Source organism: Lepisosteus platostomus, chromosome 14, assembly GCF_059453375.1.
Source record: "Lepisosteus platostomus isolate fLepPlt1 chromosome 14, fLepPlt1.hap1, whole genome shotgun sequence".
NCBI classification, from domain to species: domain Eukaryota; kingdom Metazoa; phylum Chordata; class Actinopteri; order Semionotiformes; family Lepisosteidae; genus Lepisosteus; species Lepisosteus platostomus.
The window spans coordinates 3,945,159-3,963,219 of NC_142624.1; the positions used below are offsets into that span (position 1 = coordinate 3,945,159).

General features: G+C 40.7%; 1 protein-coding gene across 7 annotated transcripts in view; it reads left to right on the forward strand.

The window, feature by feature from the left end:
• The window catches only part of LOC148648748 (partitioning defective 3 homolog B-like), a 319,671-nt gene that overhangs the window by 184,765 nt on the left and 116,845 nt on the right, over nucleotides 1-18,061 (forward strand). For all 7 annotated transcript variants that reach the window (XM_088606610.1, XM_088606611.1, XM_088606608.1 and 4 more), the window contains 2 exons: nucleotides 11,208-11,417; nucleotides 17,492-17,720. In XM_088606610.1, coding sequence (XP_088462736.1) covers nucleotides 11,208-11,417; nucleotides 17,492-17,720 — 439 coding nt within the window. The remainder of the gene's footprint in view (nucleotides 1-11,207; nucleotides 11,418-17,491; nucleotides 17,721-18,061) is intronic.

Genomic DNA, 18,061 nt, shown 5'->3' on the forward strand with positions numbered 1-18,061 from the left:
GCATTGCCCAGACAGTTGGGAAACACAGCTGAGAGGGGCTGACGTTATGAGCTTCAGCGCTTTGAATGATGTATCCTCTAAAAACAGTGGGAGGGCGAGATTATTGTGGTTAATTTGGCCTTGAAGTCACTGATTTATGCCATTAATGGACTCTGTAGGGCTCCAGTGTGTTCTATCTTATCACTGTGAGGGGAAGACGGATAGTTTAGGAATAAATCTTTAAAAATAATAAAAAAACAACCCTTTTTTTTTCCTGATTTCAGCTACTCTATCGCTTCTTGAGAAATGTTCCTTCGTAATGGAAATGTCGGAGCACACAGGCCAGGGATTGGGTAGAAACGGCCCGATCAGTCGACATCGTCCAAGAGGTTTTACTCTGGGCTAGCAGGCATTTTGACAGCCACCAGCAAGGCATGTTAAAAAGAAAAACCGCATGCTTGTAATTGTTCAAGCACCAGGCCGAAGAGCAGAATTTGCTTAATAGTGTGATTGTAAACAGCAGGTGCTACTGCAATAATTCACTAGCAGCAGTAGGCCTAGTTTGGAACCCCTTTTCGAATGAATCTGTATGACTCCAGTGCAGTGCTGTTCTTGGATGTGGTTGATATCTGCTGGCATAAGGACATTTTGCCTGGGGCCAAATTATCTTGCAAGTTTTCGCCTAAAAAATTGGGGGGGGAGCGTTCATTTCATTTGCTACATTGTACATCCCAGATTTGTGTACAGTTATATTCATTCATCCATAGGGTATCTTCAAAAATGAGACCGTGACGAAGATTCGCAAAGGGCCGAAAGTGGTTTTTTTTTTCCAAGTTTCTGAAAATAAACTCGTTTAAATCAAACATTTCTCTTTTCAACGCCGTGAAGCACAAAGGGGCTTTGAGAAAGCTGAAACGTTAGGAACATGTACTGGTTACATGGAACTTTTTTTCAAAATGATGATGACAAATATCGCTGGAGGTTTTAAGTCGGTGCCAAGAAAAGCATGCGGTCATGTGAGAGGAATATAATTTTTTTTAAAAAATAACCTCCCCCAATAAAAACCGCAACAACAAAAGCAGTAGATTAAGCACGCGGCCGGGCAGACGTGTTGGAAATCGATGGCCCTGTGTCTTGATGCGGTACGTCGCTCCTTTTTCGGAGAAGCCGAAGAGCGTGCTGAAGATTTAAAAGAATGTGTGGTTAACCACAGGTCCTGAATTATACAGAACGTGTCTTGCCTGAGTACCTGGCACCCAGCGAGCCAGACTGGCAATCAACAGCCTGCTTATTCAGCTGAGCCTTCGTTAATGGTTCCCCATTACGCCGCGGATGATGAAGGATTCCTCAGAAAGCTCGGCGACCACATATGTGCTATCATCTTATAAATCAAGTCTCATTCTTTCTCAATCACGTTCTTGTAAAAAGAGAAATCCTGGAGGCACCCTCTAAATTTCTCTGTTGAGGACTAACTCAGCAGCATTGTGCTCTGTTCACTCCCTGGCAGTGCTCCTGCAAGGAATGTTACCTTAGATATCTTTAACACTGAATCTGGGAAGCATGCCAGCAGTTTTACATTGAATTTTTGTATTTATATAATTATTTTTTTTCTGTGGCATTACTTATTTCCTCCGTATAATGGCCAGCTCATCCTCTTAGTTGCTGCGATGCCATCTTTGCTGCTCTCTGTTATCCAGGCTTGGCAGAAAGAGAGCTGGACGGTCATCTCAGGATGCAGCTCACAGAAAATCCCTGCTGGCAGAAATGGAGAGATTCTTAAAACCCAGGGAGACAGGCACTGCAATAGTATATTGTTGTATCATGTACTGTCCTAAATATCTTTCACTCCCCTGCTCACTGGTCTGGTTTTCTCACTTCCCAGTCTGTTGTGAGAGGGTTTAGCATGGATTCCTCACGAAAGGCACCTGTTGATTTAATCTTGAATCAGTCGATTCATTTGTTTTGGAGAAGGCCGTCTTCTTGGCAATACAAACAAGTTTTCAGGTCCTCTTGAAGTAGTTGCCTACAGACTTGGAACAGATGAGGATCGTCCATTCCACAGAGCTGTCCTCTTTCCATGCTGCTCCAGTGCCTAAAGTATATAACCGCAGGAGATCCTTAGGGAATCCGAGAAGGATAGTGTTTATAGTTTACCTGATGCAGATTCTTTAGGTTGTGAAATCCCTTGCTTTGCTTAGTCCTGTATTGTATAATGTCCTTGTCTCTTTCAACTACAGTTTAATCTTGCATATGCAAAGTCTGTGGATGTTGATCTTTTCTGCTTATTCTTGAGACGTGTAGTTTGCTCTTTCTGGATCGAATCCTTTCTAGAATGCGCTATAACAGTTTCCTCCTTTATTTACTGTGCCTTTTGTTAGGATGGGAGTGCTGTATATAAACGTCAAGTGTGACACCAGAAATATCGAGTTACCATTTTCTGTCAAAAACCTGTGATTGCATAGAAGGGGACAGTCCGACCGGTTCAAGGTTACAATGAAATTTTTCTTCCAAGTGGTTTCTTGGTGTTAGTTATTGCTCAGTATTCACACAAAAAAAACCCATAAGATTTAAAAAATGTCTCCAGCCGTTTTTCATGAGTGATTAAGTACTTAAAAATCATGATGAGAGAGCTCTATCTCTCCTACCCCCAGTGAAGCAGAAGTGACCTAATGGTCTTTCAGCCAGAAGCCTTAATCTAATAAAGGTGATCTGTAATTATGAGATGCCTTTTAAGGTCTGTCTTGGACAATTACCCATGCAATGCATCTTCGGGGTATCATACAATAAAATGAATACTTAGGTTTTCTCCATGCCTGTGATTAATATAGAGGCGGAGATGGCCAGGTTGGCACCAACAGGGTTTCTTGGCAATGGGAAAACCTCATCAAAATGTTAAAGGGAATGAAATCAGCTCAGGACGGTACCGTGCATGTGTTTCTTTTGGCACTGGCGTTACTTTATTTTCTGCAACATCTAGTTGAAATAGAACTTAATTTGGGAATTCTGGAATGAGGAATTTCATATTTTCCAAATCTCCAGTTTACTGTAACACCGCTATACCTTTTATAAACTTGATTTCCTTTTTTGGCAGGTTAACTAGGGGTGGCACGGCACAGTGGTTAGCTTTTGCTGCCTCGCAGTGTCAAGAGGCCCTGGGTTCAAATGCGGTACCTGGGGTGCTGTCGGCGTGGCGTTTTTGTTCTTCCCATGTCAGCCTGGGTTTCCTCTTTCCTTTCCCGCTCGGTCCAGTGTCATACCGGTAGGATAATTGGTTTCTGGGAACATTAGCCCCCGGTGTGAGCGTGGGTCTGGCCCGTGATGGACTGGTGTCCCATCCAGGGTGTATCCTACCTTGCCTTTCAATCCCTATGGCTTGCCAGGATAGTCTGTGGATTTCCCGACAGCCCCGTATTGGAAATAGCAATTAGAAACTGGATGGATGGACAGATGAACTAGATTCTTGTATATGGAAAAATAAAGCTGTTAAAAGTGATAAGGTGATGAAAAAGAGAAGCTGTCCTTAAAATGGTATGCGTCATCTTTCATTTCAGAAATTAGAGAGGGTTTACTTGCTGAAATACGTTCACAATAAACATTACACCACTTTATTTTATCTTAAATATACTGCAATTATTAGTAGTCTTCTTTTAAACTTTTTCACAGCTTAATTGGGTTCCTTCATTTAAAGGTTCCTTTTCCCAGGTTAATTTCACAATTCCTTAATTTGAGGAGCGGCACATTGAAACCTGAGTTTGGTCTGGCCTGTTCATGGTGAAAAGTTCAAAGGGGAAAAAAAACATTACAGACTCTGTGCTGGACAAGACGTTTAACACCCATGTCTTAAATTAAAAGAAAAATATCCAAGCTGACTTTTGGCGATAAAAAACAAAGCTAATATCTCCTATGAAAGGCTAACCTGTGATTCATCTTGGAAGTCTAAATTGCAGTAACAAATGCTTTGCAGTGACAGTTGACCTTTTAAATCACCCTCCCTAGAGAACATTGTGTAAAACTGACAACATTTTTATAACATTAATCTGGCTGTGACAGAAGAACACAATTACTGTACGATAGGGAAATATCCTCATTGTTTTTCTTTGGAAAAACGTCCTCATCTTTTCCCTTGTCCTCACCTACATTTTTTATATAAATCTTCAAAAAATAACTTTAGTATGAATGTTTCCCCCTTCCATGCCCCAAAGATTTCTAACTGTATCCCAATTTTATTCTTCTTTACCTGGGAGGCTTAATTATTGCAAATGAGTTCCGATTGTGAATCAGCCTGTGCTTGTGGCTTCTGAAAAAGCCTTGATTTCACGCTTGGCAAGCTTTGATTGAGCCGATAGCACTCGTAAAACACAGAAGTGAAAGTACCATCCGCGCTGTTTTTTTATGTGGCCTATTCATTTCTTAGAAGTCTAGATCCTGTACTCTCTAATGCAAACTGAGTGGGACACACCAGTGTGTGGTGTTCATAGAGAGAAATCACCACGCCTAGACAAAACAACAGCTATAACTATTCTTACGTATATGGCAAGTGTTCCATTGTAATGTTTAGTTTACACGCTATCAGCGCAATGCCTCCAAAAAGCTGCTTAATTCTATAAACCGAAGTAGGTCTGAAATAATTACATTTGTGACATAAATCCTGCTTTCAAAGTGAGCATTTCAGTGCCTCATCGTACAGTACATCTTTGAGCTCAGCCCCACTATTTATAACCGTTATATAAAATAAATCCTATTTGGCCTCAGAAGTGAGTTTATAACTTTATTTTCACACAGCTCAGCTTGCCCCATCCGCCCCCCCCCTCCCCAAAGCTCAACAAAACAGAAATAAAAAATGTGTCTAAAATGTTACTGGCTAAGGCATGAGGGTAAATGTTTTAAAACTCCAGTGTTAAAATTACTGTTTCCCTGACTCATTTGTGTTTAAGTAGTGAAACTGTATATGAATCTGCTTCTAAAAAGTATGCATAAATATACATCTTGTATTAAATGTGCTATTAAGCTACATAGACCTTAGGTACACCATCCACTGGGATTCAAGGGATCTTTAGTGCTAGGCAGAGGCTGGCTTTTACAAAACCAACTACACAAAGCTTGTTGGAAATTACAGGATTGCAGCATAAATAATGCATCTTTCATTTTCTTCTCACTTTCACACGGACGTTGTCTGACCCATCTTAATTGACGTCCTCAGAAACCATACATTTAAAATTCATGGATGAGAAACACATACACACAAATCTAGGTAAATAGATCCGAGGACCACGTTTCCTGCCAAAATGTACAAAGAATACACGAGAATATAGGATCATGAAAAGCGGGTTTTATCCACTGGGCCAATAAACAGTTCAGTCCGTGTTTATATTATACTGTATACAAGTATGGAACATCTCCTTGTACAGGTAGCCAAAAATAAAATGAAGCTTCTGAATTCTTAGAAATCTAACCAGTAATGTGTTTTGAAATAGGTGGGCCAGTGTGTTCAGAGAAAGCAGAGACTTCTGAAACAGAAATCAGAAAGTCTCTCCATATCCTTTGTGTTCCTTATGTTCATGCATGGTAGCAGTGGTCTACAGAACGAATCTGGTCAAGTATTCGATCTCTATGATATCGTTTGAAATGTAATCATTAAGCAGTGTTGTAATTTCAGAGAGGTTAATATTTAATGAGTGCAAATTCAGAAAATCTAGAAATTCTAATTATATCATATTAAAATATTTTTATATAGAAAATCTGGATTTGGGGAGCCAAGAATAATGAGCTTTGTAGCGAGTTTAAGTATGTCATACTGTGTGTGTGTAACAGAAAAACAACTGCAGTGAGGGACTGAGAAAGTACAGTATGGAAAAAAATGTAGAAACGGGTTCAAGTGCTGATTTAAAAAAGTGACATTTAACAGTCCAGTGTTAGAACTGTGCAGGAAAACTAGAGATTACTAGATTACTAGTGATTTCTGTCTTGGATTCGATAAATAATTCGCATCAGAGTAGAATAAAGAATTCACCTTCATTCACAAAATTAGAAGTAATAGCTAGTTGTTGAGCAAGGAAAAAAGCACAGCCTGTTGCATTTTACATTTAGTAAAGAGAAAGAAAATGGCAAGTGAGGTTATAGAAAATTCCATTGCCTGTAATTTTGTCCTTATACTTCTTGTGGCATGATTATGTGCTCTTAGTGAAAGAACATGTAGTTTTTATTTTCTTCAAACTCTTGCAAAATGTGATGTTACGGCTTTGAGGCTGTTTTAAAAATCTGAATTTTGTTTTACTGAATCGGCTAGAGCTTTCAAAGGAAATGTGATTTGTTGTGCTTATGGTTAGAAAACAGCTTTAAGTGTGGAAGACAAAGGGTTCTGATGTGAAGTATCAGTGTTTTTCTGGTTTAATTTTGAAACATAATGCTGTTTAAAGCTCTTTCCCCTTGGTTTGTCCTCAGGGATAACCTGTGATTCATTTTTTCTTTATGCTTGTGATGCTATGCTTGTTTACAACTCTTTTAGTTTACATTGTGTGTTTCTGACAAAGGTTATCTCAGGCATAATTACCCTGGTCTTCACAGCCTGAAATCTCTGGAAAGCCCAAACTAATAAACAATAGAGCTGCTGCCTCAGAGCAGGATTGAATTGGTGAGTCTGGATTAAGATAAGCCTTAGACTAGGTAGTCAAACCAAAAAGATATATTTCATGCTTTTGTTATTTGTCCCAAATTCACTGAAGCAGATTTTTTTTAGTTGCGTAGTAATAGAAGAATTCATTGCCGTATGTACATAGAAAATTGGCAGAAAAGGGCAAGGTTTAATTCTGGACTGGGGTGACTTCTGTGTGGAGTTTGCATGTTATCCCCATGTTCTAAAGCATGGAAAACCTGCGAGCGAGGCTTGCCTGGCTGCTCCACATTATCTCCCTAAGGATTTTCTCCCTGGTCCTCGTTAGCTGACTTAACGCAATATGGTAGTGGCTCAGGGATTTGATTTCGGGACAGAAACATTCATAATCTTGTAGGTGTTATTCTCAAACTTATGTCTTGAGACATCACTTCTGTTGAGGTGAGAAAACAGTGTGTAAAGGAGTGGCTTGATAAACAGGATATCTTCATGTACTGTACCACAGTCTCGCACTCAAACTCAAGGTTGCCTCGTACATTGGATGTACATCGGAGCACTTATTCATGCTCTTCTCTCAGTACATGGACAGTACTGCAGATGACATGGCACCACACAAGTTAGACAGTACATTACAGGAGGATAATGAATACTGATAGCATGGACAGTCAGTATGTGATGGAGAACAAAAAAACATGGTAGACCAAGTCAGAAATGCATAGTGCAGAGGTGCATTAAGTCTGAGGCACTGCAGTCAGCTGTTAAGGATGTTTAATGCTGTTCGGTAGAAGCTGTTCTTAAGCCTAGTGTCCATGCTTTAAAGGTGCAGTTAACCTTACTTTGTCTTTATTTTTATTCTTTTTATTTATGTTTTCATAAACTATATAGCCATTATCTGAAGCTTTATATCTTAATTTTACAATACTAATGAAGGCCACATTCAATCAAGATGCTTCATTAGAATATTTTGTGTTTGCAAATACCTGCCACATGCAGAATAAAGTTGGCTAACGTATTCTTCCCCTGTTAAGGAACTATGGCTGTTCCTAAAGACGTCTGCATAATACATGATGTGCATTTATTAGGTGGGGTCAGAGGGGATATATGTTTGCTGGTTATATGACATTTCTGTGAGACCAAGACTGTGCAGCTGTTACAACACAAGCCTTTTACAGTGTAGGCTGATTGCTACATCAGACCAGTTTTTCTGCCTTTTTCGTCCTGACACATGTGAAGAAGGTTCAACAGCTGAAATATTGTTTCTTCTTTCTACTTTCCAGCCTGAAACTCTCAATTTTCTTGGCAAACCACAAATTAACAAGTATTTTGGTAGTTTAAATCTTTCCAAGTACAGTAATCATTCAAGTCCTTTTAAAACAGTGGAGATAAGCATTTTTACCTAGCACTTTCTCTCCTTGTGTTGGAACAGGATGATTATCATAACCACAGCTACAAAAGTTTTCTTTTTTTTCCTTTCACACAGATCACATCGCCTAATAGTTACTGTATGTGCTGCAAGCTACATTTTCTTAAGCGTAATTGTGAAATGACTGCTCTGCACATGTGTGCGCTTTATTTATAAAGTAATTGTGTTTTTTTTTTCCCAGTCTCAGATGTTTTTACAACACATAGCCTAATAATCATTAACAGATTAAGGCCCAGACCAAGAGCTCAGTTTAACTTTCTGTAAATCAGTCTACTTGTTCTGTCATAGTCTGTACTTTTTAAGTTTTTTTGACTGGTAAATCTAACCATAACTTGAGGAGTGTTAAACATTACTCCCTCAGTAGCTTTTATTTCTTATTTCAACAGTCTATTTAAACACTAATTGCCAAAAAGTATGTTATTCCGAAATGTTTTTTTGTAGTTTTTAAAGTTTCAAGTTAAATCCTCTGTTGTTGTTTGCTTCTAATTGCCCTTCTCCAACAGTCAACCTGTTTTCTCAGGGCTGTAGAAGACTTGACCTTTTCCTTTTATTGCATGCACAAGGTTTTAAGCTGGGACTCAAGAGACGCTGTTGTTACTTGCAGAAATTTGCAATTACTGTGTGGTGCATTTGAGAAACATTGCAAAGATTGTCACACTTTGGAGTGCTGGTCAGATCAGCTGGTTTTGTACAAGGGGCACAACAAACATGGATGTTTTAGATCCATGCATAGGTGTCCATTTCTGAATTAATTTATAAAAACAGAAGAAAAGGCTGAATTCTCTTCAGAGCTTTTTTAGTTCCTCTCAAACTGAAACCTCACAACTGTGTTGCTGACCGGCACTGTCCTAAAGCCTTTTATGACCCCACAGTCCAGCTCTTTACTGCCACTTCTTGTCCATTCTCTTATTAATTTGAGCTCCTTCACCTGCTGTATCCAGGTGGGGGATGCAGGACGACAATTCCTGGTTCCTAAATGTTCACCTGATGGGTCAGGTGACAAAGGGCAGCAGATAATCCCCCGCCCCACAGCATGTTGGGAAATGTAGTTCTCACCAGATCCATTATCTCATATAAACCAAATACTCTCTCATGTTTTTTTATTTGTCTCCCGGTGGTGTGATTCTGGTGGGGGAGGGGTTTCCATGAAAGATATAACAATACAAAGAATATTGGCGGATAGGGTTAGGATTTAATTCTGGACTGGGGTGCCTTCTGTGTAGAGTTTGCATGTTATCCCCTTGTCCTAAAGCAGGGAAAAACCTGCAAGTGAGGCTTGCCTGGCTGCTCCACATTGTCTCCCTAAGGATTTTCTCCCTGGTCCCCGTTAGCTACCTGAACACAATAAGGTAGTGGGTTAGGGATTTGATTTCGGGACAGAAACATTCATAGTCTCGTAGGTATTAGTCTCAATTTTATGTCTTGAGACATCACTTCTGTTGAGAAAACAGTGTGAAAGGGACTGGCTTGATAAACAGGATATCTTCATGTACCACAGTCCTGCACACAAGGTTGCTTCTTGCTGATTTAGAGTTTAGTTCATACTGCCTTCTGTGACTGTATGGATTAAAATAATACAGCCACTTCAATCTTAATTTGCATGCCCATTAGTGAAAAAAATTGAAGGCAAAGCTTGTTTGAATTCTAACTGACGGTGGCTGTCAATATGACGATTTTTTTGATTCATGAATGCATTGTTAGATCTGCATTCCTTTAGCTAATGATTTCATTTTGATTCTTGTGATTATCTCCCTTACCGTAAGAAAAGGATGTTAGGAGATGTTACAAGATAGATGTGTTTTGGGCTGGAGAGTACTCCAGCAATGTCAAAGTCATGATTGATTGAGATGATAAACAGTGTAGCCTGTTCCTGGCTCAGCAGGACCATTCATCACTTAGATCAGTGCAGGCAAAATTTAAAAAGTAATTTTCATAAAAGGAGTTCAAACTTTAAAAGGGATTTAAGGCAGTGGATTTAACCCGCTATCAGCCCACACATTCAGGGGGATTTAAAGTGCTTACGTAACTTGAAAATTTCCTCTGCTTTGTACCTTTTCCCAGAAGAATCAACCTGCTTTCTTTCTTCTTTGCTGGGCTTTCATATTTATATATATAAATAAATCTTCTTACTTCAAAGTGGTAGTCTGGAAAAGGGTTGTTCTTAATGTACGGCATGTATTGTCAAAGATTTATATTGGTAATTGGACTTTGCACTGTTCTGTGAAGGGCGCTTAATTTTCGGAACGTGCTTAATATGACAGTAATTCAGCAATTGCTCCCTAACCCCTTAGCCTTTCACAAGCTTCAGAATACGTCTGCCTTGATGAATTTTGAGTGTGCTGGGTAGCTCAGTTCTGTCTGAATCTGGCAGCATTATATATCTGAAGGCTCAGTGGAGCCAAGTTGCCCACCGTTCCTTTGAAGTGACCGGGATGATGATGATATATGGCTCTCTTGAGCTGCAAAGGCAAATGGAGGGTTAGAGCTTCATCCTCCATGTGTTCTCATGTGAGAAATTTTGACTTCCTTCATGATCCATGGGTCTCTCGAAATGATGGTAGCAAATTCTCGCAAGAAAGGAGCATAGGTTAAAGTTACAGTAAATTAATAAAGTATAAATAGAAGGGTGGTATAAGACATCTGCAATGGAGGCTATGTCCATACCTCTGTACACCCTGTAATCTTTATTAAATATACTATTTGGATTTCACTGAGGGATGTATTCAGAATGCCATTAGTTCTAATGCCCTGCTGGATATGTTTTATATCTTGATAAAGTACGACATCGCTGATCAGTGATGAAATTCCCAGCGATGGTAAGTAGCCATCGCCATCATGTTTATCATATCCAGTACAGTCCTGGGATTAATGTTATTTTGAATCCAGCCCCCAGTGAAAGCAAAATTTGAGAAATTCCTTCTCAAAGATACATTTGTCAGAGAGAGAGAGGCAAACCAAGGTCTTATGAAAACAAATTGGTGTTTGTTCTCATGGTAGTATTTGGTACAAAACCGGGCTGTAAAGCCATACGGTAGCTGAATGTTTTATTGCTTTTAGACAGGAGGGAGAGAGGGGGAAGACCTCTGGGCGTTCCCTGAGTCTTGTCTTCCTCTGGTCTGCTGCGTTGGCGGGTCGCGTTTCGAATGCCCTTGCTCATTTGCCGGATTTCAACCGCTCCCGCCTCTCCCTCGACAGGTCCGCCTCGCGGCGGAGACCTGGGTCCCACCCTGGGCCTGAAGAAGTCGAGCTCGCTGGAGAGCCTGCAGACGGCCATGTCGGAGGTGAAGAAGAATGAGCTGCCCTTCCACAGGCCCAGGCCGCACATGGTGCGGGGGCGAGGCTGCAACGAGAGCTTCCGGGCGGCCATCGACAAGTCCTACGACGGGCCCCCGGAGGCGGATGACGGTACGAGGCCATTGAGTTATAAGCCGGCTCGGTCTGACTGCGCTCGCGTCGTCCAAACTAGGGTGGGGTGGTTCCAATGTGTGACGACGCAGAACTTGCTTTCCACCCTTCCATGACAGACAGGTGACTTCGAGATGATCCATATTTGTAAATAGGGATAAAACAAGGTATTTTGAACTGTAAGATTGGAATTGGGAAACAAAAACCTGAGCCATTAAACATCAGGTGAATAAAGCTGCCTTTGTACCCCATGAAGAAGCAATGGTCGCTGCTAAATTAAATTCTAGCCTCAGTGAAATATATTTTCTTTTAATGGCGTGTAATTGTCCCACAGGAGAATTCATCTTCTTTTGCTGTTCAGTGCTTATTTAAGAAGAACTAGTCTTACAGTGTGAGACAGACGCTGGCAAAAGTTCTGCGAATCTGAAATGGTACCACAACGCTCCCAGACGAGGGGCTCTTCTGTAGGGCAGGCGAGAGTAAATCTTTTGAAGAAGCTGGTGTAGCTTTGCTCAGGACTAGTTGATTGTGGGGTGATGGGGCATCATGTGGGAAAACGACAGAGCTGAAACATCTGTGCGAGAGGGTTTCCCACAGTGCTGCACTGTGTCTCCGGACAAGGCCATGTCACAACAGAGGCTCTGCAGCTGAAGGTCAAGAGCTCTGCTGTCCTGCTGAGGGTGAAGAGTGCGAGAGGAGCAAAAAACGGAACACACCCTCGCCCTTTAGATTCATGAAGGTAGCAGGCGGTTTCCATGAATGAGCATCAAAGCCAACTACAAAAAATCTGTATCAAGCTGACTAACAATTAATGAACTCCCTCCAGGATGACGAGAGTGAGCTCTGCATTGTTCTCAGTGATCAAAGATCGGCTACCAATAAGTACATCAATGCTGCCTGTGGAAAATGCTGCCAAATGACATTAAAACAAGCACATCCAAATCAATTGGAGAACAAAGTTAATCATTCCTGCTTGTATTAAACAGTGAGTGTTGCAGTGTCAAAAATTAAATAACGACAATTACATGCCGATACAATTCATTATTTGGCTCTGTTCTTTTAAGTTGTCTCCCCCGTATTTAAGTGAAGTCTTCCTCATAGCACGGTGCAGCATCTACAGGCGTTAACCAAATTCTGGGTGAATCCACCCTTCCGGTTAGCAGTGGGATTTTCAGATCGGGAAAAGGAAACAACCAAGCTTAAAACAAAAGAAGACAAAAGGAGGAGAAAAAAAACTGATGAGCTGAACCACAAAATACAGTGAAGTGTTGCACGTTGATACGGGACTGTTCTGTAATTATAAGATGTTAACAAGATCTCCCAGACACCGGCATTTTTTAACGAATGTCTGGGAGGAATGAGAGCCATCAACATCTGCCTCATTTCTGTTACTCTAACTCCGAATTCCCCAAAACGTGAAATTCAGAAAAACGTATCAAACCTACAGTAATACCTTCTCTGTTCCTCCATTCCTCCATGCATTCCGTCTCCACCCATCCTCAGTGGCCAGCTCCTCACTCTGCAGGGGATCCTAACTTCCTGATTCCTGTGATCTTATTTCACATGAAATAAAAGTAAGCTGTTATATAATCTTACATCTGTATGACTTGGGCAGTCCATCAGCTTACTGCCTCAGGGGTTTATCGTGAAAGCCAGTGAAGTTTGATTCTCGGGACAAGCAAAAGATAATTCTAGAAAACATAGCTTGGTTTATTACAGGATCCTTTCCTTCAGAGAAATGGTGCAGTAGAGTAGTACATCAGAGAATTTGAATGATAAAGTAGGTTTACACCCATTTTTTTGTTACCATCCATAGTGACAGTTAAATCATTTCATCTTCAGTATTTTTGAGCCATGTCTAAAGTAAAAACAAAACAAGTTGTAATATTAAAGATGGCCCACACGTAAGGGAGATAGATCCTGGCCTTGAGAAAGACATCCTGAAAATAAAAAAAACAACTAATTCCTCAGTTATAAAAGTAAAGCTTACACAAACTAAAACATATCAAGTGACCACATGATTTTACCACTGCTCTGAACTATCCCAGCTAATCATATTCCAGCCACATCCAGCTTAGACCTCTCCCGAGAGCTCTCAAGACAGAGTGAACGGATTTCTTTAAGCCTACAAAATCTTTCAGGGTGCATCTTACAAAAATTACATTTTTATTACAGTATATATCTATTTGTATATACCATGCGCTTTCTGTAATGCTGATGAATATTTTCTGCTGACATTTAGACTTGGAAGGAAGAATGTTATTTTAGAAGGACTCAGGCCTTCTGAGGAATAACATTTGAAAGAAATTAGAACTGCCCACATTTCTTAATTTAAAAGAAATGTTCTCTCTGGCCAGCTTTTGCTCTCCTTGCTTAGAATGAATTATTTAAAAGGAAAGATATGATAAGTAACTACCAGTCTCATTTTGGTCATTTTGGATTCTTTCTTCTCAGGAATTGGATATCCTAGTGGAATATCTTTCGAAACAAGGCTTAATACCATGTCCTTGTACATTACGTTTTTTTGTGTTAAGAAATGTTTATGTTTTCAGAATTGTGTTTACTATGATTCATTTTTAATGCCATGTGTCCCCTCATTCTTGGTTTCCATGGTGAATTCAGAGGAGTGATTTGGATTATCTAGGTCAGACACTTTTCAAGATGGGTTGCACAGCATTTCCACTTATTGGAGTGGGTCAGTAGTTTTTCTTCCATCCATTTGTGGAAACTTGTTTACTTGTGGTTGAAAATGCAGTTTTTCAGACAGACTAGGCCTGTCGGAACTGACCAACCCTCTGGATCTTCTGTAGTTTTGTCTACATTCTGATGGAGTTCTCTGACACCTCCTGAAAGCTGAATAAAACAATTCAACAGTTTATTTTCATTATAGCTCATATCACAGAGCTGGAAACACAGCGGTGCCCGGTGATATCTCAGAGGATAGACATGCCAGAGAGCCTTCCAGGGATTTCTTTGGATTTGTTTACTGTTTTCTCCCAGAAGCAGTCTAACACAGGCATGCTACGATTCATTTTGTAATGAAACCACTCTCAATGCGCGATATGGAAAAAACAAAATGAGATGGACTTCAGAACTAAAAGTGGCTCACAGAATATTAATTACTGAATGACTCATCACAGTGGAGTGTGTTGCATCGTCACTAAGAGAAGTTTAGCTTATTTTTCAGCAACACTCAGGCTAAAGAAGAATAGGACACAACCAAAGGCTTATTAGGGTTGCTGTATCCTTTTTTGAGGAACAGGTTTTGTCTCTTCTAAAATACGATTTAAAATACTTAATCATTCTGCGTACATTCCCTTGTTCCTGAGAGTGAATTGGTCCCTGATGTCATCCATCATTCTGTTTGTCTTCATAAAGCGTGCCGAAAAGTCAGATATTTCCTTGACTGCTGGAAAGAGAGTGAAATTTCACACCAATTCCTGCTCAGAGAATATAGCCTTTCCGCTGTATCTTGAGGAGGGGCACTGCAACCTTGCGAAGGGAGTGTGTTGAAGTCTCTGTGAGCTGAGGCTGGCTCTGAGTAGTGGGACCTATACAGTTCTTAAGTGTTGCTTTTCTAATGTCATCAAAGTTGCAGTCAACAGCAAACAACCAGGTATTTTTAGCAATTCAGACTTGGGTACAGAAATACCTGTGACAATAGTTGCAACATAGTTTTCCAAGAAGCATTTAATCTGTCTCAAAGTAAGTTGAATTTACATCGCAGTCAGGCCAATTTTTTACAGTGTTTTTTCCCCCACAGTATTGAGTAATAAATATTCTTTGTCCAGTGTGTTCATTTTTAATGATGTTGCTGTGTTACACATTCTGCCTGTATTTGTCAGGAAACAATAAATTATGCATCTCCTGTCTGACCACATATCCAAATCAAGGGGTTATTTTTCGGTTTTTCTTTGTTTTTGCTCGATAAATGACATAAGCGATTCCTTATCTACTGCTGAGGGATCAAAATTGCCAGTGCAATTGCGTCTTATGCAGCACAATATCTCAACAGGATGTCCAGAGTTTTTTATTGCGGAAAAAAAAGCTTTGCTCTTGTCCTCATAACACACTCTGCAGTGCCAAGAATTAAAATTCCAGAATTGATGCATAGCTCTGTTGTGGCACCAGACAAGGTGGAGAGAGAATGATAATGAATGAAAAAAAACATCAGGTTAACATCAGAGAATTGTCTGCAGTTTGTGTTTTGAGGGAGAGAAAGCATTCGGTATGCAGTAGCTGCTACACAACTAACAGCCTTTACAATAATGAAGTACCCACCATATTGTCACGTGTGCATATGGCTAACAGCATTGATTTAGTAGTGTGTGTTTTGTCCACCAATTTACACAGCAAAGTCCCATTTCCTGGCTCAAGTAAATTTACATCTGTTCTTTTCACTAAAATGACCATCTGATAAGCATTGCAAAAGCAGTAAAATGAAAGACTTGTTTCAGGACAGCGGTCTAAGATTGATAGCTTACTTTATTCGGCCACACTTCGGATGGGCAGTAACAGATGGCTGTGTCAGCAGCTTTGAAATTATGAGTTTCTCTTCCATTTTGCGTGCATGCTTTTAGCAGTGGGAAAAAAAGGCAGTTTAAAACATCCATTACACCAGGAATGTATTCCCAAAACATTAAGTACTGGGCAAATGACTTGAAAAGGAATCTAAATTTCAAAATGTCCATTGTCAAGGCCTTTATTAAGACCTCAAATGGATAAAAACTACATATGACGTTCTTCCCTTATGGTCCCTTGAAAGAACATTCAGTCCAGCCTTTTGGCCTTTTAGCTGTAGCGTGAAGGCAGTGGAGGTAAAGCTGACACTTCATGGATGAAAAGGATCACATTAGGTGGTTGCAAGATTATTTGTTTGCGTCTGGCTATATATATTTACAGTATGCAAATATCTTACCCTGATGGAAAAGAGAAATTGTCGGCTGACATCCTTAACCACTGCGGCTTACAATATAGAATATTTAAATTAAGGGTGAGCACAAGGAACAATTGTGCTGATCTAGGAAGGCTAAAATCAATATAATGACAATGAGACAGGCAAAACCGGTAACAGGCATGTCAGGGCCACCTAAAATAATAAAACGGCAACTGACAGTATATAAAATGGCAGTAACGTGGTTGTGAAAAAAATACGATTGCCAATGGACAGTGTAGGACTTAATGAAAGGTGAGGGTGGGAGCTGAGAGGTTGCATGAGCTCCCTAAACAGATGGGTTTTGGAGGGGGGGGCAGTAGAAATGGAAGAGCGACCTGGGATGGCGAGGGTTAGAGGTGGGCAAAGGAGACATGGGCAGGGACGGAGCGACGGAGACAACGGTAGGTAAGCGCTGGGGTTTTGAATCAGAGGTGTGGGGGGACCGGAGCCGTGAATTAGCAACGCGTTGAAGAAGAAAGAGTGGGTGGGTGGCCGGCCTTCCTTGTCAGAACTGGAAGGGAAGGGAATCTGGGAGAAGGCCAGGAGTTGTGCTGAACAATTAACGAAGGGTCAGCTTCGGCGACTGTTGCACAAGAAGAGGCAGCAGGAGCAGCGCCAGAGAAGAAATGTGCTGGGAATTGGAGAGAACAGGGTCAAGAGTGGCATGGGCTCTTGGCAGAGAATGAGAAGAGAGAGGATTTCAGGGATGTGAAAAGTTTTTAAGTGTTACTTTAGAAAGAACATAACCCATTGTTCTTTACCAACATCAATTTTAAAACATTCATTCAGTATATAGAGGTTGCTTTTTAATATGAGTAGGCCTATTCTTTGTATACTGTATTTACAGAGCACTTATACTGTTGCTTAAGAGTATTGTGAAACTGCACCGTGGAAAAGTTAAATCTGAAATCCATGCAAGTTGAACTTATTTCCATGGACAAGAGCAGTAGACAGAGAGCAGTGGTTTACCATGACTACCATTTGTTTCTATCAATTGCATACAAAGACGCACGTGGCTTTTTTTAGTAACTAATGTACTCTCAACAGATGCACGTGCTCAGTGCTGACTGTTTTTCAAAGCCACTGCTGTAACTGAAACCCCCTACCTGATATTCGTTGTCTCTGCCGCCCCGAACAGACGAACTCTCGGACCAAAGCTCGGGACGGGACACCCCTGCCAGCGGGTCCTCGCGCCAGGGCAACCCGGACAACGCTGACGAAAGCAAGAAGGACAAGAAGAAGAAAGCGAAGGAGAAGAAGAAGGACAAGGCGAAAACCAAAGGGAAGGAAAAAGACCGCAAGAGGCTGGAGGATATCGAGGAGCAAGATAAGAAAAGTAAAAAGAAAGGATTCGGAGCAATGTTGAGGTACTTTCTTTCCGTTCTTCTCTAACCAGGGCGGGGCTATCTCACTTTACATGACTCCACACAGTAGCAGGGGGATGACGGAGAGTCGCTGTCAGAAATGGGACAGTTTGCAAAAACGCAAGTTACATCTCTGGCGTACGCCAATATGCACGAGTCAAAGTGGAAGATAGGTGCCAGCATTTTCATGGACTTTTGCAGATGTATAAACCTCTCCAGAGCAAGTAAAATGTTTGCAAGAAGCAGAAGCAGCATAGAAACCCAAAGAAAAACCTAAGCTATTTTAAATAGGCCAGCCAGAAGCGAATATTGAGTGCACTTCACCATAAAGAAGATCACTCTAT